Below are 26,083 nucleotides of genomic sequence, written 5' to 3'. Positions count from 1 at the left end.
CTTGCACTGTTCAGCTCATTTAATATATATCTGCGAGGCAGTCACCAATTCTCATCAAGTCGCCATCCCCACTGTTACCTCATTGGGTTAAAGGTCTGGGCACCCAGACAACCTGCACTATCCCTTTGACTTATGGCACCACCCTTCCCTGCTAACCCTTCCTCCCTTCCTTGGTCATCCTTGATGCAACTTGCACTGCCACCACCCACTTTCAACCATAGGGTGGCCTTTACAGACATTCCCCAAAGAGGACAATGCAGTGACAGCTCATCGTTAATCATGGAAGAAGTTTACCTTGTCAGGTGCACGCCACTTTGTAAGGGTGAATGTCCCAATTTCTCGCTGGCACAGAACTTAATTTGGAGGGGGATCTTAGTTCTGACGAGCTTGCCTTTTAATGAGCACAGATGACATGCTAATGCATGCAAAAGGTCTTCCCAACATTGTTCCTCGGGGCAAGCCTAAAGACACTGTATCCGAATGCACGAAACATTTGCAATAAGGTAGATGAATTAACAGCGCAAATAGATGTAAACAAGTGTGATATTATTATGATTACAGGTACATGGCTGCAGGGTGACCAAAGCTGGGAACTGAATATTCAAGGGTATTCAATATTTAGGAAGGACAGGCAAAAAGGAAAAGGAGGAGGGGTGGCGTTGTTAGTTAATAATGAAATCCGTGCAATAGTGAGAGAGGATTTTGGCTCAGAAAATGTAGATGTACAATCAGTTTTGGTGGAGCTAAGAAGTAACCAGGGGCAGATAACATTAGCAGGAGGTATCTATAGGCCTCCAGACAGTAGTGGTCAGGTAGGGGACAATGTTAAACAGGAAATTAGAGATGCATTTAACAAGGGTGCTACAGTCATCATGGGTGTCTTTCATCTACTTATAGACTAGGTGAACCAAATGAGCGTTAATACTATGGTGGATGAATTCCTGAAGCGTGTACAAGATGATTTTTTAGACTACTATGTCAAGGAACCAACTGGGAAACAAGCTATCCTAGATTTGGCTTTGTGCAATGAGAAGGGGTTAATTAATAGACTGGTTGTGCGGGGTCCTTTAGGGAACAGTGACCATAACATGATAGAATTCTTCCTTAGGTTGGAAAGTGAAGTAGTCCAATCCGAAACTAGGGTCCTAAATCTAAACAAAGGAAACTATGAACGTATGAAGTGTGAGTTGGCTAAAATAGATTGGGGAACTTCATTAAAAACATGATGGTGGATAGGCAATGGCTAATGTTTAAGGAATGAATGTGTTCACTGCAACAGTTATATATTCCTTTCTGACACAAAAACACAACAGGAAAAGTGGCCCAGCCATGGCTAATAAAAGAAATCAAGTATAGTATTAGATCCAAAGAGGAGTCAGATATTATCTAAATTGCTAGAAAAAGTAGTAAGCCTGAGGATTGGGAACAGTTTAGAATTCAGCAAAGGAGTACCAAGAGATTGATAAAGAGAAGAATACTAGACTATGAGAGTAAACTTACAAGGAACATAAAAGAGAACTGTAAAAGCTTCTATAAGTATGTAAGAAGAAAAAGATTGCTGAAGACAAATGTAGGTCCCTTCCAGTCTGAAACGGGAGAATGTATAATAGAGAATTGAGGAAGACACAAATAACTTCCCAGGAATGCTAGGGAACCAAGGATCTAGTGAGAAGGAGGAATTGAAGGAAATTAGTATTACTAAAAAAATAGTGCTCAAGAAATTAATGGGACTGAAAGCCTATCAATCCCCAGGGCCTGATAATCTACATCCCTGGGTACTGAAGGAGGTGGCCATGGAAATAGTGGATGTGTTGGTTGTGATCTTTCAAAATTCTGTAGATTCTGGAACAATTCCAGCAGATTGGACAGTGGTAAATGTAACCCCAGCATTTAAAAAATGAGGGAGAAAAAACAGGGAATTACAGAGCAGTTAGCCTAATATCAGTGGTAGAGAAAATGCTAGAGTCCATTATAAGGGATGTGGTGACAGGAGACTTAGAAAATATCAACAGGATTAGATAAAGTCAACATGGATTTATGAAAGGGAAATCACATTTGACAAACCTACTGGAGTTTTTTGAGGACATAGCTAGCAGAATAGATAAGGGAGAACCAATGGATGTGGTGTATTTGGATTCTCAGAAAGCTTTTGATAAAGTCCCACATGAGGTTAGTGTGCAAAATTAAAGCACATGGGATTGGGGATAATATCTTGGCATGGATTGAGAATTGCTTAGCAGACAGGAAACAGTAGGAATAAAAGGGTCTTTTTCGGAATGGCAGGTGGTGACTAGTGGGGTACTGCAGGGATCAGTGCCTGGGCCCCAGCTATTCACAATATATATCAATGATTTGGATAAGGGAACCAAATGTAATATTTCCAAGTTTGCTGATGACACCACACTAGGCGGGAATGTGAGTGGTGAGGAGGATGTTAAGAGGCTTCAAGGCGATTTAGACAAGTTGAGTGAGTGGGCAAATACATGGCACATGCAGCATAACGTGGATAAGTGTGAAGTTATCCACTTTTTGGTAGGATAAACGGAATTGCAGAGTGTTATTTAAATGTGATAGATTGGGAAATGTTGATGGACAAAGTGACCTGGGTGTCCTTGTACATCAACGACTGAAAGCTAGCATGCAGGAGCAGCAAGCAGTTAAGAAGGCAAATGGTATGTTGGCCTTCATTGCAAGAGGACTTGAGTACAGGTGTAAGGATGTCTTACTGCAGCTATAAAGGGCCTTGGTGAGACCACACCTGGAATATTTTGTGCAGTTTTGGTCTCCTTACCCAAGAAAGGATATACTTGCCACAGAGGGAGTGCAGCAAAGGTAGATCAGACCGAATCCTAAAATGATAGGATTGTAGTATGTGGAGAGATTGGGCCGACTAGGTCTGTATTCACTGGAGTTTAGAAGAATGAGAGGGGATCCCATTGAAACGTATGAAATTCTGATAGGGCTGGACAGACTGAATGCAGGGATGATGTTTCCTCTGGCTGGGGAGTTTAGAACAAGGGGTCACAGTCTCAGGATATGGGGTAGGCCATTTAGAACTGAGATGAGGAGAAACTTCTTCACTCAGAGGGTGGTGAACCTGTGGAATTCCCTATGACTGAGGGCTGTGAAGGCCAAGTCACTGAATATATTTAAGAAGGAAATAGATTTCTAGAGTCTAAAGGCATCAAGGGGTATGGGGAGAGAGTGGGAGTATGGGGCTGTGATAGAGGATCAGCCATGATCATATTGAATGGCGGAGCAGGCTTGAAGGACTGAATAACCTACTCCAGCTTCTATTTTCTATGTTTCTATGTTTCCACCCACCTTTAATCGGCCTTTAAAGTCCCGAGAGCATAATTGCCAAAGTTCATCCTGCTGTCGGGATTTTTGGCCTTGCACCAAATTCAGTTTCCTGGCCTGCTAAGCTTCCCACTGCTGGCGGGGCTGGAAGATCCTGCCCAAAAAGAGCAAAGCCACCTGTTCCTCCCATGTGTGCTCTACTTACCACATGTCATGCTTCAAATTACTCATACTGTATTCCAAAATGTTATTTCTTTTAAGAAAACTTATTTAAGTTGCATCAATACTACCTGCTTCAACCATTTCCCTAGTGAGAGATGGAATTGCACACTGAAATATCGGACTGAATTTGCACCACGGAGAAGGAAACAGGAGCAGGTTTCTCTTCGTCCTCCTCCTCTCTCACCTCCTGCACCAGCTCGTCCCCCAATGAACTGTCTCCTTCCAGGGCCTCACTATCCTCAAGATCCACACCTCTCTGGAGGGAAATATTACGGAAAGCGCAGCAGACTACCACACTGGCTGAGACCTGTGCAGAGGGTGCCACTCAATTGGTCCAGGCACCGGAGTCACATCTCAGAAGCCCAATAGTTTGTTCAAAGGTTGTCCTACTGAGAAGGTGGCAGTGGTTATATAGCCTCTGCCTTTGCTAGGGGCTCCCATACAGGGGTGAGTAAATATCACTTCAAGGGATTTACCTTGTCCCCTAGGATCTATCCACTCGCTTTGGGGGTTGGAGTGAAGATCAGAGGCAGCATGGACTGGTGGAGGATGAAGGAGTCATGGCAGCTGGCAGGTAAGTGAGCACACACATGGAGGAAACTCTTGTTTTGGTCGTAGACCAGTTTGGGCATTAAGGGACAGGAAGCTCTTCCAGTTGATGAATCCAAATGGGTGGTCACTGTATGCCTTAATGGCCACATGGAGGCAATCAATGATGCCCAGCATCAGTAATGGTGGGAAACCCAATGCCTCTGTGCTTGCGAGGAAACATCTGATGTGAAATGAATGTACTGTCCAGCTCTGGCAAAAAGGATCTCCATGACCTGTGAGATGCAGTGGTGTGAATCCATTAAGGTCTGCACCAGATCTTTGGAAAGAGCCAGCAGCAAAGAAGTTCAAGGCAAATGGCATTGATGACTATTGGCAAGGCATGGTTAGCAGTTGAGACAATATTTTAAAGTCGCAATAATTTAAGTTTTCTAGATTTTGTTTGTATTTAACAGTAAAAAGGTTGGTTGAAATGTTAATACAATCCTTGTTTTTGTGCTGAGTGTGTGAGGTCGTCCGCCCGCCCTCTTCCTGCCCTTGGGCGAGGCCAAAAATTCAACCCATTGTTTCTGCAAATTCATTCTGAATCTGCACCTCTTCAAGTGCATGTAATGCCCTTTAGTTCTATTGTTCCAAACATGAAACAATGTTTGTTATCTATTCCCTTTTTCTTATAACACCAATCATATTAGCAAGATGTGTCTGGGCAGCATCTGTCTTGAGGCAGAATTCTACGGTCCCCGGCTGGCTGGTTTGGAGGCACCTGACCCCATGAAATTTCCAAGGTGGGCTTCCCTCCTTCCCTCGAGCTGTCCGCAATTTTATGGTGTGTGGGCAAGGCCTAGGATGGCCCGCCCACCCTCACCCCACTTGAGGCCCTTAAGTGGCCAATAACGACCATTTTGCACCTGGCCGCAAATTCCCGCCAGTAGGAAGGAGGGCGAATGCCCAGCAGATCACCCCGCTCAGGCCTCAGGTGGGAAGCAGGGGGGCACCTCTATTACTGGCTCCCATTCCAGACTGGGCACCCACCCACCCCCCATGCTATGCGCTCTCTTACCAACTGGCATTACCATCATGACCCCCACTCCTCTCTTCCTGCCACTCCTAGGCATCCTTTCCCATCTCCGCCACAAGACATCCTCACTTCCATCCTAGCTCCGGGACTTAGAATTTGCAGACTGCTTGTAGTCCCACTTGTCGTCAGCACTCCCTGTGGTGCTGGCTGCTGAGACTAGAGAACTGCTGGGCACTCAGATTGGCTAGCAGCTCTCTGAGGTGAGACATCCTCCCAATTGAGGGGCAGAAATCTCACCTCCAGCCATAATAAAGCTCCTTGCAGAGTTAAATGGCAGTGGAACAGCCAGGTTCAGCAGCGATGCATTGCTCACTGACTCTTCGGGTGTTGGGGCTGTTAAATTCTGCCCAAGGTGTGCCACTGTATTGAACTCTCCTTTCTATGTGCTGGAGAGGACTAAGTTGTAACCCCTGCCTGTTGTGCCCATAAAACTGTTTACTCTTGATGCCTTGGCATGTTTTGAATCTTTCACTTGAGAGCTCAACACTGCAAAAGCTTCAGTAGCATATTAATTTCAATGGCACATTAATTTCAACAGCATGTTAATTAGGAGTAATCAGGTGCATAATTTAGTGTTAGTAATAGGCTGTACAACATATTCTGTATGAATTAGTTTCTGACAGTCATGAGTAATTTTTTTTACTTGAACATACAACACTTATTTTGTAAATTAATCCTTATTATCATGTGTAAGTCCTGTAAAATTAGTATCGAGCCATTGTGTATAATCTGATATTAATAAAGCCATACATTGTTTTGTAGAAATTAGTACCTAATCTCTTTAGTAATCTAATATTAATATACTGTACAGCTGATTCAGTATCCATCTGCTACCTGCTAAGAATGTTTGGATATGCCTAAAGATGAAATGCATTACATCAATGCAAGTGTTACTTTTGTTTAATTGTTATTTGGTAGCCTTTTCATAATAGTTGACTGTACTATTCTATGCATAAACGAAGCTCAAATAGCCACAGATGCTGCTGCCATAAAAGGAGAGTTATCATCTGCAGAGGACACTCAACCAAGGCTTAATAGTAGTGATGTAGAATGGTTACATTTTCTACAGTTTTGCTTTCATTTGGGGAATAAAGGAGTTTCAAAGATCTTTCACTGAGGGGACTAAATGGGCTAGAATGTGTCCACGATAGGTTTGATTAAATGTTGTTTGTTCAAGAAATGGTCTTGTGCGAAATGGTGTTTTCATGTCTGACATTGTCCTTTTTTGCAGTGTGGAATGTATTACATCAATGAGTTGAAATGACCTCATGAACTGTCAGCGTGAATTTCAGCAGATTTGTCAATGTCACCACAACCCTAAGATGTCTCTTTGTTTTTGGACCATGCTATTCTGTGTGATGTGTGTATATATCATAGCATGCAGATCCAATGTTGTCTTACCTTTTTCCTTATTTTGTTTTTGCTTGTTTACAGCATACACTGTAATATTTATCAATCTAGTCTATAATCTCTTAGTAATTTCAGAGCATGCACGGCCAAAGCAGAGATGAGGAAAGTCTAACAGAGATTGCTATCTGATCATTCATCAATAAGTGACTATCCTTTTTGGGGTTGGAGTGTTAGGAAGTGTGCAAGGTTTTACTGGAGGTCAGATTGGCTTCAAGAAGACACAGTTGGAATGGAGTATATCTTCTGTGACAGACTTAGGCTAGAATTTTCCCACCTCAAATCGAGATGGAACATAAGCGGAACAAAATGGCTGCCGAGCAATGCAGTCAGAAATCCCGCCTCAGTTTATACCCTCCACCATTTTCCCACAGGTGGGGAGGGAGCTAGCCTTGGAACCTGCCCCCTCCTATTAACAAGGCAATTTGGATCATTGTGGACTCATTAAAAGACTGTCCCCTGTAAGTTTTCCAATTTTCAGTGAAGCAGTCCGAGTCCAGCAGCTGTCCAGAATCAGACTAGTTCAGTGTAGGCAGAGTCAGGGTCAACTGCAAGCTTATATGAGAAGATGCAGTTTAAAGTGTCATGGAAGAGGCTGAGCATGGCAGAGGTGTCCTATCCCATTATATAAAAACTCACTGATTTAAAAACTCATCACTAGCCTAACATGTCTCAAGTTCCAGGCCTCTGAAACGTGGGAACTTTTCTCCTAAAACATTTTTTTGAAAACGGCATCCACAGCTGTCAATTCGGGCCAGAATGTGACCCACCTTCATGGTGTCCTGCCTCCATTCCCCCATCCCCAGCCATTAATTGGGCAGCAGTCCTGTCTCCAGGGTCATTAAGGCCTGGACCGAAGGAAAATCCCTCTTCCCAGAAGTTGGCTGTGGAAGCGGGTTTGTGACCCGGAATTGAACCCACCTCCCGATTCCCACCTCCGAAGGGAAAATCTGGCCATAGGTGTTTAGATGTCTGCTCTATGCAGCGTTCCTATGTTGTTGATTGATCAGCTTGCCTTCTCTGCTGATGGGATGCAGAAGAGTTGGATTCTCACTGAGAACACAGATTCTTCCTAATTGATCCCAGATAGCCCTGCAAAAATACCCAAACAGTCAGGGTAGTCCTGACTTGACAAGTGCCAGTAAATGGAAACTAGTTGCGTAGACTTGTTGGTTTTGTTGGGAAGCTGTTCAGCATGAAATTGGGTTATGATGCATGGCGTTACTGATAAAGGGGTATAGTTCCATATATGTTTGAAACAGACAGTTGCTTAATAGAATCCTTTGGCCCATAGTGTCTGTACTGGTATTTTGAAACAATTATCTAATTAGTCCTGTATCCTTGTTTGTCTCCATAGCCCTGTAATGTTTTTTCCATCAACTCCTTATCCAATCCCCTTTTGAAAGATGCTATTGAATCTGCCTCCACCACCCTTTCAGTGAATCCATTCCAGATCACAACAACTCGCTGCATAATAAAAAAAAATGTTCCTCACCTCTGCTTCTTTTGCCAATTATCTTAAATGCGCCTCCTCTGGTTACAGAAGCCCTTCCAGTGGAACACTTCCTCCTTATTCACCTGAGCAAAACTCTACACAATTTTGAATATCTCTACTGAACTTCCCTTTAACCATCTCTCCTTTAACCCTCTCTCCTCTAAGGAGAACAATCCTAGCTTCTGTTTTCTCTCCACATAACTGAAGACCCTCATCCCTACTGTAATCCTGGTATCTTTTGCACCCTCTCCAAGGCCAAGAAGTGGATAATCGTTATCTATTTCCATCAATAGCAATTTCAAAGTTGAAAGATATAACTTGCTTATTCAATTTTGGGAGACACCATTGTGCTTACCCACTTGTTTGCACCTCAGTTAAAGTTTGCCTTTCATTTAAACCTACTTTCATATCCAGTCCTATCTTCCAGTTCGTTTTATTTTGGAGCATTGCACATGTTGCACTCTGACCTTCTTGCCCACCTAACATTCCCACAGGTCTTATACAGCCAGTCATTGGCACACAAAAGCCACAGATTTTCTCCTGGAAGAGCCTTTCCAATTTTTGTTCCTCCAGCCTTCATTAGCTTTGCTGCAAAGCAGAAAGCATTGTAATATACAAATGGTGAGCCTTGATATAATATTAACGACTGATATAATGCCTGAAGTAAGTTTATTTTTATTTTCATTCTCCATCCTGGTAATGTGCCGCCCACAAATACTGGATTTCTAATCGATTCAGTGGAAGAAAGGATGTCAGCAAAATAAAGGCTTTACCCTACAGTTGCTGGTGACCGTTCAGCTGTCTTAGGCTTTAAGCTCTTTAATTCCCTCCCTAAATCTCTCTACCTACCACTTTGATGAAGCTTAGGTCAACTGCCCTAATATCTCTTTTTTTTGGATCATTTATCAATTTTTGTCTCATTACAGTGTAGTAGCGGAAGGATTCACCGGCCGATTAATTCTGACAGACCACAACATTTACACTCTTTCTTTACACCAGCTACTATAAGATACTAGCTCTATACAGCGACTGGTTTTTATGGGCACCCACAGCCCTTTCAATGATGTGGAGAGTCACTGCATCCTCTGGGTATGAAAATCCCACTGCGTGTCAGCACAGGGTTCAGAGCTGGAGCTTTGGTTTCTCCTCAAGGCAGGAATGCTAACATTAAGCCAAAGGCTCACTCCTACTAACATGTTAATGAGACTTTGAAAAAGCATTATGCAATATTCTCTCATCCCACTTACCACTCATCTCACAATCTCTTCTGATTTACAAGCTGCGGCTAGTGTAAGCATTCATAGTGAAAGTGGTGCTGATTAAGATACTGGATGGGCTAAAAATTAATAAAAAGGACATATTAGAAAGACTGGCTGCGGTTCAAGTTGATAAGTGCTGGGACCAGATGGGATGCATCTAACGATGGTGAGAGAAGTAAGGGTGGAAATTGCGGAGGTGCTAGCCTTAGTGTTCAAATCTTCCCTAGATATGGGGTGACGCCAGAAGACTGGGGAATTGCAAATATTATATCCTTGTTTAAACAAAGCTGTAAGGATAAACCCAGCAACAGTCAGACCGGTCAGTTTAACTTCAGTGGTGGGGAAGCTTTTAGAAATGATAATCTGGGACAGAATTAACAGTCACTTGGACAACTGTAGATTAATTGGGGAAAACCAACACGGTTTTGTTAAATGCAAATCATATTTAATGAACTTCTTTGAGTTTTTTTGATGAGGTAATGGAAATGGTTGACGAGGGCAATGCAGTTGCTGGTATATATGAACTTCCAATGGGCATTTGATAAAGTGCCACATAATAGACTTGTTGAAGGGAAAGTGGCAGCATGGATACAAAGTTGGCTTCAGTGACAGGAAACATGGAGCAGTGATAAATGGTTGCTTTTCAGACTGGAAGAAGGTGATACATTGGATTTGCCCAAGGGTCAGTACTAGGACTACTGCTTTTCGTGATACATTAATGCCTAGACTGCGATGTACAGGGCATGATTTCAAAATTTGCAGATGACGCACAGCTTTGAAGCATGATAAACTATGAGGAGGATAGTGAGAAATTTTAAGAGGACATAAACAGGCTGACAGAAAGGGTAGACATGAGGCAGATAAAATTTAATGCACAGAAGTGTGAAGTGATTCACTTTAGCAGGAAGAATGAGGAGAGACAATATAAAATAAAGGGTACAATTCTAAAGGGAGTGCAGGAACAGAGACCTGGGGGTATGTGTGCACAAATTTTTGAAGGTGACAGGGTAAGTTGAGTAAGTGGTTAATAAGACATTTGGGATCCTGAAATTTAGAAACAGAAGCATAGAGTACAAAAGCAAGAAAATCAGGATGAACTTTCATAAAACTGTGATTCAGCCTCAAATGGAATTTTGTGTCCATATCTGGGTACTGCACCGTAGGAAGAATGTTAAGGCTTTGGAGAAGGTGCAGAAAAGATTCATGAGAATGGCTCTAGAGATCAAGGACTTCCATTATGTGGATAGCTTTGAGAAGTTAGGGCAGTTTTCCTTAGAAAAGGTTGAGAAGAGATTTGATAGAATTATCCAAAGTCATAAGGAGTCTAGAGAGAATAGATAGAAAGTGTTCCTGTGGCAGAACAGTTGAGAACCAGAGGACATAGATTTGAGGTGATTAGCAAAAGAACCAAGAAGAAAAGCTTTTTTATGCCATGAGTGGTTAGGATCCGGAATGGACTACCTGAATGTGCTGAGACAGATACAATTGGGGCTTTCAAAAGCAAATTGGATAAGCACCTGAAAAAGACTTCAGGAGCATAAAGTACAGTATCCATTGGATGAAATACCCTTCTGAATTAACCAATATTGAAATTCAGATTTTAATGTATCAGTTGTCCCCGTGCTTTAATCTTTTTATTGAACCTCACATTAGATCTTTGCTTGACTATTTCAAAGCTTGAACAGATGGCTGAGCTCTTTGAATGATTTCAAAGGCTTTAATGTATTCAGCTCTGGAAGTTTTATTGATGCAGTTGTACAATGGAACCTCATTATTAATGCTTGCCTGAGCCTCAACTCTACTATTGGATTCAGCTCAGCAGGGGTTATCAATAATCATTCAATAGAACCTCACTATTAGTGCTTGGCTGAGCTCCAAACTCAGTAATGGATTCAACTCAGCAGGGGACAGCTATCAAGGAGACTGAGAGTTTATTTATATTGATAGTTTTATGAGCTCCTGAAAGGATAATTTTTTGAAGTGTTTTTGAACAGCTGTTTCTTTTGACAGTCTTATGAATTTTTCAAAGACTTCCCAATGTATGATGGGGCTCATGAGTTCTGTACATAGTGGATACTAGGTGAGGGGGCATGGGGTATAGAAGTTGAGGCATATATGGTGGCATGGGAGTGAGGGGGCAAGGGGGTGTGGGGTGGGTGGAAAGTGAGAGAGAGTGAGGGTTATGGTGCTTCACATTCATCTACAGAACTTGGCTGAGGTGTTAGTGAACAGAAATGGGCCTTTAATCTGCCCAATTTCTGCCTTGGGCCTGCTTCTAAAGGCAGTGGCCCCGGCTCCAGCCCACCCCCACCACCCCATCCACCAAGAAGATAGCGTGGGTGGGCACTGCTGGGCAGAAGGCGGGGTTGCAAAGTCAGGAAATGGCCTAACTCATAACTGTTACCTCCAAGATGAAAATCTGTCTGGCCCATTGACTCATACTGATGTGTAGTTTGCCCCTAGTTGCCCTTTTCCGTACCCCCACCTACTCCAGCCTTCATCTTTGACTGGCTGCTAATCATCCTTTGTGCATGAGCCTAAATCTTGTGTGTAAGTCAGCTATTTAATAGCAGGGCCAATAAAGTCTGCACATATGTGTATTCCAACAGGAGACACTGGATAATGATCAGAGGTAGAATCATAGAATGATGGAATCATGCACCTTAGCAGGATGCCATTCAGCCTATTGTGCCTATCCCAGCCTTCAAAAGAACTATCCAATTTGTCCCCCTCACCCCATTCTTTCTTCATAGCCCTGTTTCCCATCTCATTTCCTCTCTGGTTCTTTTGTCAATTACCTTAAATCTGTGTCCTTTGGTTATCACCCCTTCTGCCAGTGGAAACAGTTGTTCCTTATTTACTTCATCAAACCCCCTCATAATTTTGAACACCTCTATTAAATGTCCCTTAAACTTCTCTGCTTTAAGGAAAACAAACCCAGCTTTTCTAATTTTTCCACATAAATGAAATCCCTCAGATGATTCTAGCCAATTTTTATCCTCCACAACCTGGGGTTTTCTGAGACCAATTTTTTTAGTGTCCCTTTTATCTTTGGGATTGAGATCAGCAATGATTTGTGGTGTTAAGCAATCTATGAAAACTATTAATAAAATAATTGCTCTGAAGAATTCATATCTAAATTGTTGCAAAAAAAAATTCACGTAAAAATGGATTGTGAAAACTGAACTTTAGTTGTGATACATCACTTGCAATTTGCTAACTCTTTGTTATGTCTGTATATGAAGGTTAGCGCACTGCCCATTGTTGAATGTTACAGCTTGGAAAAGGGGAATTACTGTAAAGGAAGTTATGATTTGATAATCTTTAAATATTACAATAAGGCTATTTCAGGACATCATGTCGGGGTTGATTTCACGATATAGTGCTTCCAAGGTGGAGCATCATGTGATGGGAGGACAACTTTATAAAGCAAGCCAGAATGTCATAAAGCACAATGATCAAAAAATTGGTCTCAGTTGCACCCATAGTTTTGGTGCTGCGGGTGTCTTTCACTCATGCTTACTCCCACCATGGTGTGTGCCAAATGCCATCTTAGTGAGGGGGTTAGCATGTGTTTTAGGATTGTGTTCTGGGTGTATACACAATAAGAAGATCATGATGTCAGTGTGTAACACTGATTTGACACCAGTACTCATTTTGAACCTTGTTGCGCTAGCTAATTCCTGTTCTTGACCTTGTACAGCTGAATGTATGTTCAGCAGCAGGAGTGACCCACCCCCTACCTCCACCATCAGCACCATTTAAAGGAATCATCAATTACTTGCAGGTTAGTTATTGATTAATCTCCACTGGCTCTCTTTGAGTTTGTGGAAGTGCAGAGCGGTTTAAAAAGTTGATGAAAGCTGGTGCAGCTGAGAGGAGGTAGTGCTGCACTTGAAGAAGGCTTTGGTTGTGACTGTATGGGTTCTAGGCACACTGCATGCTCTCAGTCATGGGTGCTATAGCTGCAGTTCTCCCTGGGCTGCAGCATGAGAGGGAGATCGAGCAGAGGCAGCAAAGACGACAACAAGCTGCTTGTAAGGGAGGAGGATGAGAGGGAGAAGGGCTCTTAACAAGCGGCCTTATCCCACGAGGGTCTTCTGGAAGGACTTCTCTTATACATACTGCTCCTGGCTTAGGTAGATGTATCCTCTGCACTTTAGGAAGGAGGTGCTCACAGAACTTGTCCCCTCTTACAACCAGACCTGCAGCCTCAGAGCAGGGCAAGGACAGAGCTGCTAGTGGCTGTAAAGGTGATCGTGACCCTGAATTTCTTTGTGTCATGAACTTTCCAGGCTGAAGCGGGTGCTGTATCTAACTTCTCCCAATTCACAATTCATTGTTACATTAGAGAGGTGACAGAGGATCTTTATGTCAAGAGAGGGGGTTACATTTTTACTCTTTTTGAACAGAGAGAAGCAGGCAGAGCATTCATGAGGCTTTGCCTGGATAGTGGACTAACCCACGGGGAAGGATGCCATTGACTGCACACCTGTGGCTTTATAGGTGCTGCGCCTCAATGTTGAGATGTATCGCAACTGCAAAGATTGGTATGTGACCATACTGCACATCGTTAGTGAATGCCTGCTTTCTTAGTAGCAGTCATGATGCTTTCATACTGCGCCAGTCCTCTGTTCTATAAATCTTTCAGCCACCACGTCAAACCAATCTACATGTGCCTCAAGATACCACTCCTCAACCCAGCCGCACGTGGCCAGTATATATACAATGAAAGCCATACTGCCCTGAGAAATATTGTTGCACATATGACTGGAGTGCTGAAGCAACCATCCCACTGCCGCAACTGCTCTGGACAAGCCCTGAAGTGCTCGCTGGAGCATGTGTCCCAATTCATGGTGGTCTGCAGTATCCTCCACAGTCTGTGCACTATAACAGCTCAGCCCTTTCTGCCAAAGGTTTGGCAAGCAGCTCAGGAGGAAGAGGGGGAGGGTAGTCGATAAGGAGAAATGGAGGAGACAGATGGCACAGCAATGTTCCAGCCAGGCTGTCCATGAGTACCTCATTAGACTCCAGTTTCCATGTACACAACCTCGGAACCCCACGGAACAAAATCCCAGACTTTACCATCCCTCTGTAATGTGCCATCACAGCAATCTTTTGGCCACAACCCTGGAATAAAAGCCACTACAAAATGACCAATCCTTATCAACTTTATGCTACAAAATTTCCAATATCCTCTACAAAACTCAATTACTCACTGTAGAGCATTCCCTTAGGACCTGTCTTGCATGTGCCCTATCATGGCCTAGTGCTGCTATGTATGGTTACTCCAATGATTGCAGCATGGCTGGTGGAAGATTGCTGACTTTGACTGTGGGTATGGCGGGGGATGTGGCGGGGTGCTGGGGTGTTGTGTGGTGTAGGGTAGACTGCTGGTGACCTTGCAAGATGTCCTCAAGTGATTCTGTTTCCTAGAAGGCCCAGTTCCAAGCTGCGCCACCTCAGGCTCACTGAGAGGCACTGACAGAGTTGGCCACCTTGCCATGCTGGAAAGGGTGGCTCCAAGCTCTGTGCATAGCTCTGGGACAAGTTGGAGCCATACTTTTCCAGGTCCCTTGAAAGTGGTACCAGGATCTCTGGCTGGCCAGCCAGTGCATCAAGCATTTCTGTGTGCATGCTCCTTGATCTTTTTCTACATACCACCCCATCATCATCCCACTAAAGTTCTCATTTCAGTCCTCTGCATCAAAACTCATGGATGATACGCCCGCCAGGGAGCAGGCATCTACCATTCTTTCCCTCTGCCCTTCTGCAAAGCAATCATTCCTCACCATATGCAGATCCTGCCTCTACGCTACTCTTTGCAGTGCTCACATTGTCAGTATCTGGTGGTTCTGTGTATGAAATCGAGTGACAGTGTTTCTTATTCATCAGTGTCCTCTTGGCCATCACTCTCACTGCCTGAATGATGGGAGCCCTTGGATTTCTGAAAGGAGAAAGGCACACTTATAGGGTGATAGTGAGGGGATTGTGGTATGGACGGGGGAAATAAGAGTTGTACGCTGACACCATTTGCGGTTGTCATATTTCGGACATTTTTGGATGAAGGGGAAGTGGAATTTTTGAAGTTGTATAAGGTAGGAACATACTATCATCTTCCATGGCCTCAGCTCCACACTTATGGTGACCACTGCTACCTCCATGGGGATAAAGACATGCTGGTCGCCCGCCAATTAAACGCTGCTGCTGCCTCCGGTTGTATACCACCTTGTCCTACAAGAGAGCTTGAATGTGCGTCACTGAGTGCTGTGCAATCTGTTTGGATGATAAGGCTGTCATGGTTGAATAACTGGCAGTGTGTGCATGCTGAGCATGGGGCTTACAGCAGTGCTAAGTGGATGAAGTTTTTTATTCGTTCATGGGATGAGCATTGCTAGCAAGGCCAGCGTTTGTTGCCCATCCCTAATTGCTCTGAGGCAAAGCTATTAATGAATGAGTCGCGATTGTTGGCAGGTGGGTGATGGTGGTTCGGTGCATTGAACAGCGTGTGAAGCTAGTGGCTCAGTTGTAAGGTTGTGCCATTTGAAGATGCATTTACTGAAGTTTATCACTGATGTGAGGTTAGTAAACTTCTGTCAATAGTGCATTCAAAAAGTCTTTTGGGTGATATGGTTGGCATTGACCTCTATGGCTATCTTCTCCCATTTCCTTATAAGTGCTTTCCTGGAGGCCCTCCTGGTACCTTGCAGGAAGAGGACCTCGCTGCTGTCCACCACCTGCACCAGTTTTTCAAACTAGATCAGAAAACCTGGGAGCCTGTTATTTCCCTTGCCGTGCCATTTGAACTTTTCTGTATGTGACTTTTCCCCACTCACTTCCAGCATCAGCTCCAGGCAAACTGTACCTCCTCTTTAAAGTGAAAGATGGCTTTAACCACTGCAGGCTAGCTCTAAGTGTGCTAGGTGTGCAGTCACTCAATATTGCACGTAGCTGCACATCACTATCATGTGAATGAGCAGGCAGCACAAAGTTTGCATTCTGCCTACAGTATTTTGAACGGATTGAGGTTATTTGCACATCTCGATCCCTGCACTAGTTTTTGGACACATTTGAATTTTCAACCCATTAAAACAAACCTTGATAATTCAAGTTGAAAGCTAAGTAAATAACTAATATCCAAGAGCTATATAATTGTACAATTTTTTGTGGAAGTTATTTTGATATTGTGTTGTTTTAAACAGTGCTGTATTAATCTTCATGACGAGTTCTGAAGAGTACATTTCTGCAGTGTTAACATCAAATCTCTTCAAGTTCCATTATTTTTATTACAGGGCCTGGCCTTGGTTTTCACATTAACCACTTTTGTACTTGTATATTCAAAATGTTATATCTGATTATACAAAAAAATTGCTTTTGTAAAACACCTTAATCCAAATAGTAAGATTTTATCATAAACATTTACAAAGTAAGATTTATAATAAAAATAACAATAATCAGCTAACGTTAAAAAAAAAACAACATAAATTCTTTTGGAGATTGTGCCATCCAAATGTGTTTTGACACGGAATCGCAATGTGCCTGGTTATGTACCCAATCTTGATCCCATTATTGAACTGAAAGAACTGGGAGTGACTTGGAACCTAGGTGTTGAAGAGTTTGCAAGAAACACAAATATTCATAGACTAAGTAAGCCTTCATGTTGGTGTGAGTACATTCAGATTATACTTGCTTTCTTGTGAAGGTGTTAAAATATATGGTATTGAGGTATAATCCATTACTTGAAAAAACATAACTTCTGTACATCATGATTTCTGTGAGCTTTAGCACCAACTTGGTCAGACAGAGATGTGAAAATGAGGAGGCACTTGTGGAATGACTGGTCAGCATATTTCTTTTACTGAATGCAAACACTTGGCCTGACAGTGCTGTTGGGACAACTTTGCAAAAATATTAAGAAACTGCATTTATATAGCCCCTTTTACAATCTCAAGACATTTTACAAGCACTGAAGTACTTTTAAACTTTAGTCACCTATTTAACGTTCACCAATGTGTGCACAGGAAGCTCCTGAAACAGCAGTAAGATAATCTGTTCAGTGATATTGGATGAGGGATAAATACTGGCCAGGATACCTGCAGAATTCATCTTTGAATAGTGTTATGAGACCTGTTACATCCACCTGAGAGGGGGTTTGAATCCTGGTTTAACACCTTCTCGAAAATATAGCACCTACGGCAGTACAGTATTCTCACTACCACTCCAGCAACTTGAGCACATAATCTAGCCTGACACTCCAGTCTAGTATCTAGGGTTGTAAACCTAGATTATGCACTCAAATCTCTGGAGTGGAACTTGAACTCACTACTACCTTCTGATTTAGAGACAAGTGCCACAGATTTTAGAACTCCATAAGATCTCTTGTTTCAAACCATAAACAAGAGAAGTTGAAGTTCAGCCCTCACTCCTGTGACCATAAATGCAGTTGTCTATTCTTTCCCCAGTTTTTTAAAAGGGAATGTTAGCCAAAGTTTTACCTTTTATTTTAGGCTATCACTCGTCCCCGTCATTCAACACTGTATTCCTATGAGAGGCTAGAAGTTAATTAGTCATCAAATACGAATACAAAAATGCCATAATGGAATAAAACATTTTTACACAGGAGCATAATTATTTATTCCCACTGTTGCCTAAGTAAGAGAAAAGACTTTTTTTTTAGTTAATCGTAAAAGCAAGAAAAGTAATTTGCTTTAAGACCTGGTGCTGATGGATAAGGAGAAGGAACTGTGTTCTGAAACTGACACATGTTTCAGGCCCTTTGACCATAAATTGGATGGGCCGCTGAGCCCCCATTGGCTCTGAACAAGGAACGTTTCTTATCCTAACAGCTGGCTTCATAGATATGGCCACTCGACATTGACAGTGTTTACTTGGTAACCATGGCTGGAATTCCAGCTGCAGCTTTTGGTGTATGTGATACATTTCAGGCTGTCAATGTTTAACTTTTTAATGGGTGTTTGGAAGGAATCATTGGTAGCTGAATTTTGTATTGGGGGGACTGCAGGGCCGCAGATTCTACAACTAGTGCCCTCACTGCAGCTGTAGGATCGGCAGTAGTGCCCTCACTGCAGCTGGAGGATCGGCAGTATTGCATTACAATTACTGAACCTTTTAGGCAGTCGGTGCACTCCCACAGTCTTGTCAATAATGATAAGGATGAATTTAAACTTCAAACCATAGAACTTTCAACAACCCATCTGTTATTTTGCTTCCTGCAGCTTGGCAGTTCTTGTATTTTCCCTGCTGTCATTGTGGAGCAAGTACCCAATGCAGACCTGCTGCAGGAATATTCTGGTCTTACTTGTGATGAGGAAACTAATGGAATGATTAATGACAGTTCACTGGATGTCGTCGAAGAACAGGTTATTGGAGAGGACATCACACTTTCAGGTTGGTTTGTTCTCCTTTTGTATTAATGCTGGTTGATAATTTTGGGATCAGTGGGAAAGGTTCTGCACCAACAGCAAGAAATGTAACAAAAAATAAAAAATTCAATAAGAAAATGTTAGACTATAAGAAAAATAAATGAAATTACACCAAAGAAAAATGTGATGAGAAAATGAAAAAAAAATTGTGACGTTTTCGTAGCGAGAATAAGGAGGCAATATAAAATAAATAGTACATTTTGAAGGGGGTGCAATAAAACAGAGGCTTGTGGCATGCGTGCACAAATCTTCGAAAGTATATACAAATATACAAATATTATCTGTATATTAATTATGTTTAATTGCATGAGGTGGTGGAAATTAATTGGTGATTCGTTTGTGCCGCTACAAATAGACAGAAACTGAAACTGTGGTTGTTGGGTTTGGAGGTATATGCTTGTAATGTTTAACTCTGTAAATAAATACAAAAGTATTAAAGATCGGTTCCAGTTGTATCCTTCACTCACTGGCTTTCTGGAATAGAACAGGTGTGGCAAGTTTGTAAGGCTGATAAAGAAGTGTATGGAACCCAGGACTTTATAAACAGAGGCATACTGTACAAAAACGTGAAGGTTAGGCTAAAACTTTATAAATTACTGATTAGGGCCAAGCTAAAGAATTGTAACCATATCTAGCACCACACGTTAGGAAGAATTTCAAGGCCTAGGAGAGGATGTAAAGGAGATTTACTAGTGTGGAATCAGGAACGAAGGATTTCTATTACTCAGAGAAACTGTAATTGTTCTCCTAGGAATACAAGAAGTTAAGTGGAGATTTGAGAGAGATGTTCAAATTTGTGAAGGGATTTAATAGAATTAATAAAGAGAACTTGTTTCCAGGGGCAGAATGGTCAGTAACAAGAGGACATGGATATAAAGTAATTGACAAAAGAACCAGAGATGGCGTGAGGAAACATTTTAAAGTGAAAATATGTCAAAAAACAATTAATGCAACAAAGAACTTAGAAGTGGGTGGGTAGGCCCTAAGCAATTTATGAAAGTGAAATAGATTTATTTCTACAGACAATTCAGCTCCCTTTGTGCAGATGTTTAGAGCTGTAGAGTAATTTACGGCACACTGGGTGGCCATTCACCCCATCAAATCTATGTCAGGAATGCACAGAGAAATGTACAGTACAATAAATGCTGATCTGAGTTTATGACTGGTTTTTAATTCTGAATCCTCAAATGTTTTGTTTTATCATTTTTGCAGAATGCACCTCTTTACTAATATCTAACTTTCTGCAAGTATTCTGATTAGACAAATGCTCAGGACTAATAAATTCAAGTCATGGTATTCATGGAGTAAATTAATATTGGTGTGTACTGTTAATTATAGGATGTAGATTACTATTCAACTGCCATTTAAAACATCTATTTTATCATTTGCTTTGCTGCTGTTTCACACTGTTTATCAATTCAATTAGCAACCTTGGCAATGGTTCTTCTTTGATCTTAGAGTCAGAAGGTTGTGGGTTCAACCTCCAGAAATTTGAACAGATTGTTACAATTATGAGGCTTATAAGATTGTTATGCTTTGGGACTGTGCCTTTAAATTAAGGTAAAATGAAGAGAGTCATGTGAATGTTTGAAGTTTGCCTGATAGCAAGCCTCGGTCATTTGATTGTTAGAAATTAAAGGGAGTCCAGATTGTTTTACTGGGAAGAAGGTGCAAAGTATGTACATTTTAGAAAAAAATAGCAGCTGTCTGTGTGCTAACAGTGGACAGACTGTGAGTCTCTAAAGTCCCAGAAAAGTGTTGAGAATACCCGGTTGTAAATAGTTGTACTCTAAAGCTTTCAAGATAAGGATAGCTAATCAGCATTTTTACTTGGATACAAGGCCCATGTGATTCACGTTGCCATGGAGATGGGCTTTGAGAGGGTGGGGGTCTAAGATATTCCTGAAAACTCTCAGGCAAGGTTAGCCTGCTATGATCCGGGAAAGGGAGAGCAGCTATAGGGTAGCAAGATGATGTGGTTCACCATGCAGAAATGCGGGTGAGAACTCATGCTCTGATTAAAAAGTCTGATTTCATGTAGAGCTCAATGCAGCTGGAAGATTCGCCTAGCTTGCACTAGAGGAAGAATCTCTTGGGGGTGGGGTGGGGTGCGGGGGGGAACCCTCACTGTGAAAGACAGCTCTGAGATTAAAAGTTCCCATGCTGAGAAAAGAAAAGAAGTAAACCCTTAGAAGCCAAGAATCACCTTGGACTAGTTCCGGGAAAATTGATTGGCCGGGATCTTCCGAGGAATGATGATCCTTGTTGGATTGCCGCTCGAACATTCCCCCGACTTGATGCCTCTTCCGCACTTCTTCCAGAACCTTCCAAGCCCGGCTTTTCCAGAAATGCTGAGTGCAGTTGCCCTCTGAGAGCTCTGTCGCAACTGAGTAGGGTTGGGGGAAGAATGGACACACCCCCTTTTTACATCGCTATCTGCCATTTGGTAAGTTTGAAGGTCCAGTTTGAATGTTAGTGAATGGGTGAGTGGATGAATGAGTGAATTGATAGGGTGGATGAGGTAGGTGGGTAGGATTGGCAGGTGAGTGAGGTGATAGTTGGGTCTGGAGGGTTGCCAGGGAATAGTCAGGTCAGGATGGTAGTTGGGTCTGGTCTGGGGGTGGATAGTCAAGATGGGTGGGCTCGCCGGGGGTCTAATTGGATGCTTGGGGAATAGTTGGGTTGGGGGTAGTTGGGGTCAGCGAGAGTGATTTGGTTGAGGAGTGGGGATGGGGGGGGTAGGGTCAGTCCTGTAGTTACCCAGGAGTTAGACTAGGTTTTAATCTGTCTAACGTTTCCTAGGTAGCTATTCAGATAAGTACCAGGAAACTGTCCAAAGTCTCTGGCTGTAGCTCAGAGCTGGAGACATTCATGGAGGGCCCCAGGGAGCAGGGTAATTGCTACTCGGGGTTTAAACTTCCAATTCCAATGTAGGTCAGTGCATTAGGACTTCCACAGGGCTCTGACACGCATCTCAGCTGTATGTCTGATCTCCGATAGTCCAGGGACCAGAAAATTTGGGCCTATGTCTCCTCAAAGGTTAGTGTAAAGTATATATATGAAGTGTTTTTCTGGTTATGCCAAAAGAAAAAGGCAAATGTTCTGTTTTGTGGTTTCAAGTATAAGTTGCCTACAAAAATAGTGTAAAGGTGCTTTTAGTCTTTTGTTACAATAAAAGTCTTAAGACGTGAAGTCTTGTTGTGTTACCTTTTCAGCTATTAGCTGAAAGATTGATTTCTTTTAAAAAGTTTTTGATCTTTACGGGGATTGTAACAACATTAGCAAGGTTAACAATTCAGTACAGTACAGAGGGAGTCTTTCAGATGAGATGTTACACTGAGGAACCATCTGCCCTCTCAAGTAGATTTAAAGGATCCCAATTTGAGAAGAGCAGGGGAGTTTTCTTTGTGTCCTGATCTATGTTAATCCATCAAGCAACAGCACGAAAAATGATTGTAAGTGGCAAGTAACATTTGCACCACACACGTGCCAGGCAATGACCATCTTCAACAAGAGAGAATCCAAACAACTCTCCTTGACATTCAATAGCATTTTTAAAAATTTCATGTGTGCATAGTCACAGAACTAAGCAATACCCTTGACAGTGGCTAGATGGCATTCTTTAAGCCTGCCTTCAATGGCATTACCACCACAGATTTTTTGTTTATTCATTCATGGGATGTGGGCATCACTGGCTAGGCCAGCATTTATTGCCCATCCCTAATTCTCCTTGAGAAGGTGATGGTGAGCTGCCTTCTTGAACCGCTGCAATCCATGTTGTATATGTACATGCACAGTGCTGTTAGGGAGTTCCAGGATTTTGACCCAGCAACAGTGAAGGAACAGCGATTATATTTCCAAGTCAGAATGTTGAGTGGCTTGGAGGGGAACTTCCAATGCTGGTGTTCCCATGTGTCTGCTGCCCTTGTCCTTCTAGGTGGTAGTGGCCGTGGGTTTGGAAGGTGCTGCCTAAGGAGGCTTAGTGACTTCCTGCAGTGCATCTTTTAAATGGGTACACACTGCTGCCACTGTGCGTTGGTGGTGGAGAGAATGAATCTTTGTGGATGGGGTGTCAATCAAGTGGGGTGTCAAGCGTCTTGAGTGTTGTGGGAGCTGCACTTATCCAGGCAGGTGGACAGTATTCCCTCACACTCTTGATTTGTGCCTTGTAGATGGTAGACAGGCTTTAGGGAGTCAGGAGGTGAGTTACTCGCCACAGGATTACTACCCTCTGACCTGCTGTTGTAGCCACAATATTTATATGGCTAGTCCAGTTCAGTTCTTGGTCAATGGTAACCCCCAGGATGTTGAATCTCCCACTATCAAAATGGTGGGGCAGTGAGAATCCATCTACAGGATGTCTTTGGCTATATCACCACGAAGGTAGGCAGGATGGGCCTGTAGGCCTGGCTGGCGTGCTGGCCTCCCAGGCCTGCCGCTGTCTCCAACTGATCTGCTCCCCAGTGAGTCAGGAAACTGGAGGCTGACTGGAAAATCCCAGTCAGTCTCCTAAACTCGCCTTTAACAAGGTTTTTAATTAGCCTAATTGCCTGCCTGCCTCATGGGCTAGGTGACCTTCCTGGGCTCCAAGCTTGTCTCCTCCAAAATGTCCAGCACTGGGAATGGCCCTGGTGTTTTTTTGACAATTTATCCATTTCTCTCTCTTCCTTTCTGTTCTACTTAATTAGGGATTTGTACGATGTCATTCTTCTGATACTGCAGTGAGACCATGGGGTATCAGTGATAGCTGAAGAGTATTAGCTGATACAGTCCAGTTTTTTTTACTGCTGTCTGCCTTTAAGCATTTTCAGCTAATTAACCATCTTGGTAATCGGTAGGATTTATACCTGCTGCACTACAATGCCTCTCAAATGAGTGCATCGGTTAGCTATTTTCCCATAATGGATCAAGGCGACTCCAGACTATTGCAGCTGTTAGACTGATTCAAGATCTTTTGTTGCAGGTAATATGATCTATATGTTGAACTTCTAGTAGCCTGCAGTTGTACAAATGGGCAGTAGCGACAGGTCGGGAAAATCTTAATGGGCAGCAGCAATGCATGCAGCGTTGCTGCTGACCAGAAGATTCAGGCCATTAAGACTAAATGCTCCATCAAAGAGGTAGATTTTAATGAGCACCTTAAAGGACGAGGAAAATGTTGAGTGATCATGAGGTTTAGGGAGAGAATTCCAGTGCTTAGGGATTAGTGGATTGAAGGCATGGCTGTCAGTGGTGGGTCAAGGAGATTCACAAGAGGCCAAAGTTAGAGGAACACAGAGTTCTCGGAGGTTGCAAAACTGAAGGTGGTAACAGAGCTAGGGAGAGGTAAGGCCATGGATGGATTTGAACACCAGGATGAGAAGTTTAAAGTCAAGGCATTGATGGACCAGGAGCCAACATCAATCAGCAAGGGGGGACGGGAAGAGCTCAACTTAATGCAGGATAGTAGATGAGGCAAAGGAAGAGGGAGATGCACAAGAGGCCAGAGGTGCAAACATTTTTTTCCTTGAGTTAACTGCCCTTTGAATGTAATAACCTTTTAAACAATAATTTGACTGACTTCAGGGCTAAGGGGAAAGAACAGGGAGTCGGATAATTGGAACCTAATTGAATAGATCTTTCGAGAGCCGGCATAGGTATAATGGCCAAATGATCTCCTACTGTGCTGTATGATTCCATGTTTCTATGATGTTAGCTTTGCCTCATCTTTGCTTTGACAATACAGGAGTTTTCTATCTGCTGGCTAAAACCATAGTCGACCAGCAGGTTGAATGGGCAATTCCCGAGGTTGGTTTTCTGGGTTGGGTCTCTAAGAGCATAGATCAGAAAATTCTAGTTGAACTGACCTTAGGTTACAGTTTAAGAGACTTGTGTGCAGTCTGTCAACGATTCTATGATTCTCACATGCAGTGACCCAGGAACCTCATCACAAGGGAGGATTCAGATACTCTACCATCTTTCTTTAATTCAAAGCAATGTATTGAGTAGAGTTTGATTTCTGTCTGTAAGAGATTACACACACATTGAAAAATTGCTGTACCTGTGCAGTACCTTGTTTTCCAATAGCATGTTGCACTTGATGATCAGTAATTTTTAGGGTTTATCTGTTAGGTTTTAAAAATGTGCTTTTCCTCAGTGAGTGAGTCACAGCAGCAAAGTTTATGAATCTTGAATTTCTGTAGTTAAAAACATATAATTAGGAAGTGAGCGTGTCTTCTTTGTAACTCTGTTGATGGAAAAGTGTGGGTATTGGTATTTTAGTAATGATTTGCTCAGCTACTCAGAAAGCTGAAAAGTAGGTTTAATCTTTGCACAAGTTAGTTATTTATAGAACAGCATTCCTGTTATGTTACACTTAAGTGCTAATTTAATCACTGGTTTAGAACATTCCTACCACTAAAACATTGATTTTAAAATGTGGAGGATCCTCTACCTGACCCCAATGGTCTGAATCTCTACTATAACAGTGCACAGAGGTGATAACAATCCCAAGAGCTCTTCCTAACAAAGTTACACAGAGGTACTTGCATTGAACTCAGTCCCTGTCGTTACCAAGAATTTCACATCCAGTTTTTTTCTTAAGTGTAGTCTCTGTTGTAATGTAAATAAATATGGCAGCCAATGAAATGGCCCAACTGTTTTTGTTGTGAATAAGGTTGAGTGGGAGTTCGCTAATTTCTCTCAGTAACTCCCACAAACAGCAAATGGGACAAAAGGCGAGTTAATTTGTGTTTTTTATGTTGTTAGTTGAGGAAGAAATCATAAGCAGGTAGAAGTGCATAAGAATTAGAAGCAGGAGTACTCATATAACCCCTTGAGTCTGATCCACCATTCAATAAAACTAAAGTTGATCATCTGCTTTAATTCCACTTCCTTGTCCTATGCCTAAATCCCTTCTTTAGTGGGGAATCTATTGCTATCAATCATGAATATACTCGAGCACTGAGCATTTGCAGCCGTCTGGGATAGAGAATTCCAAAGATTCATAACCCTCTGACTGAACAAATTATATTTATCTCGGAGTACAGCAACATTCAGCTCAAGTCACCAGTGCTGCCTTCCAGTGTTACAAATGGAAAGATAACATAAACTTATGGGGTCACCAACACAGAGAAACTTTTTCTTGTAGTGCTTACTCTCTAGTACTGTCAATGCGCCTACTCACTGAGAATTTGAATGTATGATGTAACCTTGTTTAAAAAATATTCTCACTCACTTGGCGTCACTGATGATAAAGCTAACGTTAGTGTTATGACATTTGATCAGCTGGAAAACTGGATCTTTGGAGCAGAGAATAAATTTTTAAAATGTGGCTACCTTCTGAGATATG

At 42.4% G+C, this 26,083-nt stretch overlaps 1 protein-coding gene across 6 annotated transcripts in view; it reads left to right on the top strand.

The window, feature by feature from the left end:
* The window catches only part of LOC144682952 (ETS-related transcription factor Elf-1-like), a 168,438-nt gene that overhangs the window by 78,784 nt on the left and 63,571 nt on the right, over positions 1-26,083 (top strand). For all 6 annotated transcript variants that reach the window (XM_078545879.1, XM_078545880.1, XM_078545878.1 and 3 more), the window contains one exon: positions 18,547-18,718. In XM_078545879.1, coding sequence (XP_078402005.1) covers positions 18,547-18,718 — 172 coding nt within the window. The remainder of the gene's footprint in view (positions 1-18,546; positions 18,719-26,083) is intronic.

The sequence above is a fragment of the Cetorhinus maximus genome, chromosome 7, assembly GCF_964194155.1.
Source record: "Cetorhinus maximus chromosome 7, sCetMax3.hap1.1, whole genome shotgun sequence".
Taxonomy (NCBI): domain Eukaryota; kingdom Metazoa; phylum Chordata; class Chondrichthyes; order Lamniformes; family Cetorhinidae; genus Cetorhinus; species Cetorhinus maximus.
Note: the sequence above shows the minus strand (reverse complement) of the source record. Positions and strands in the feature narration are given on the sequence as shown.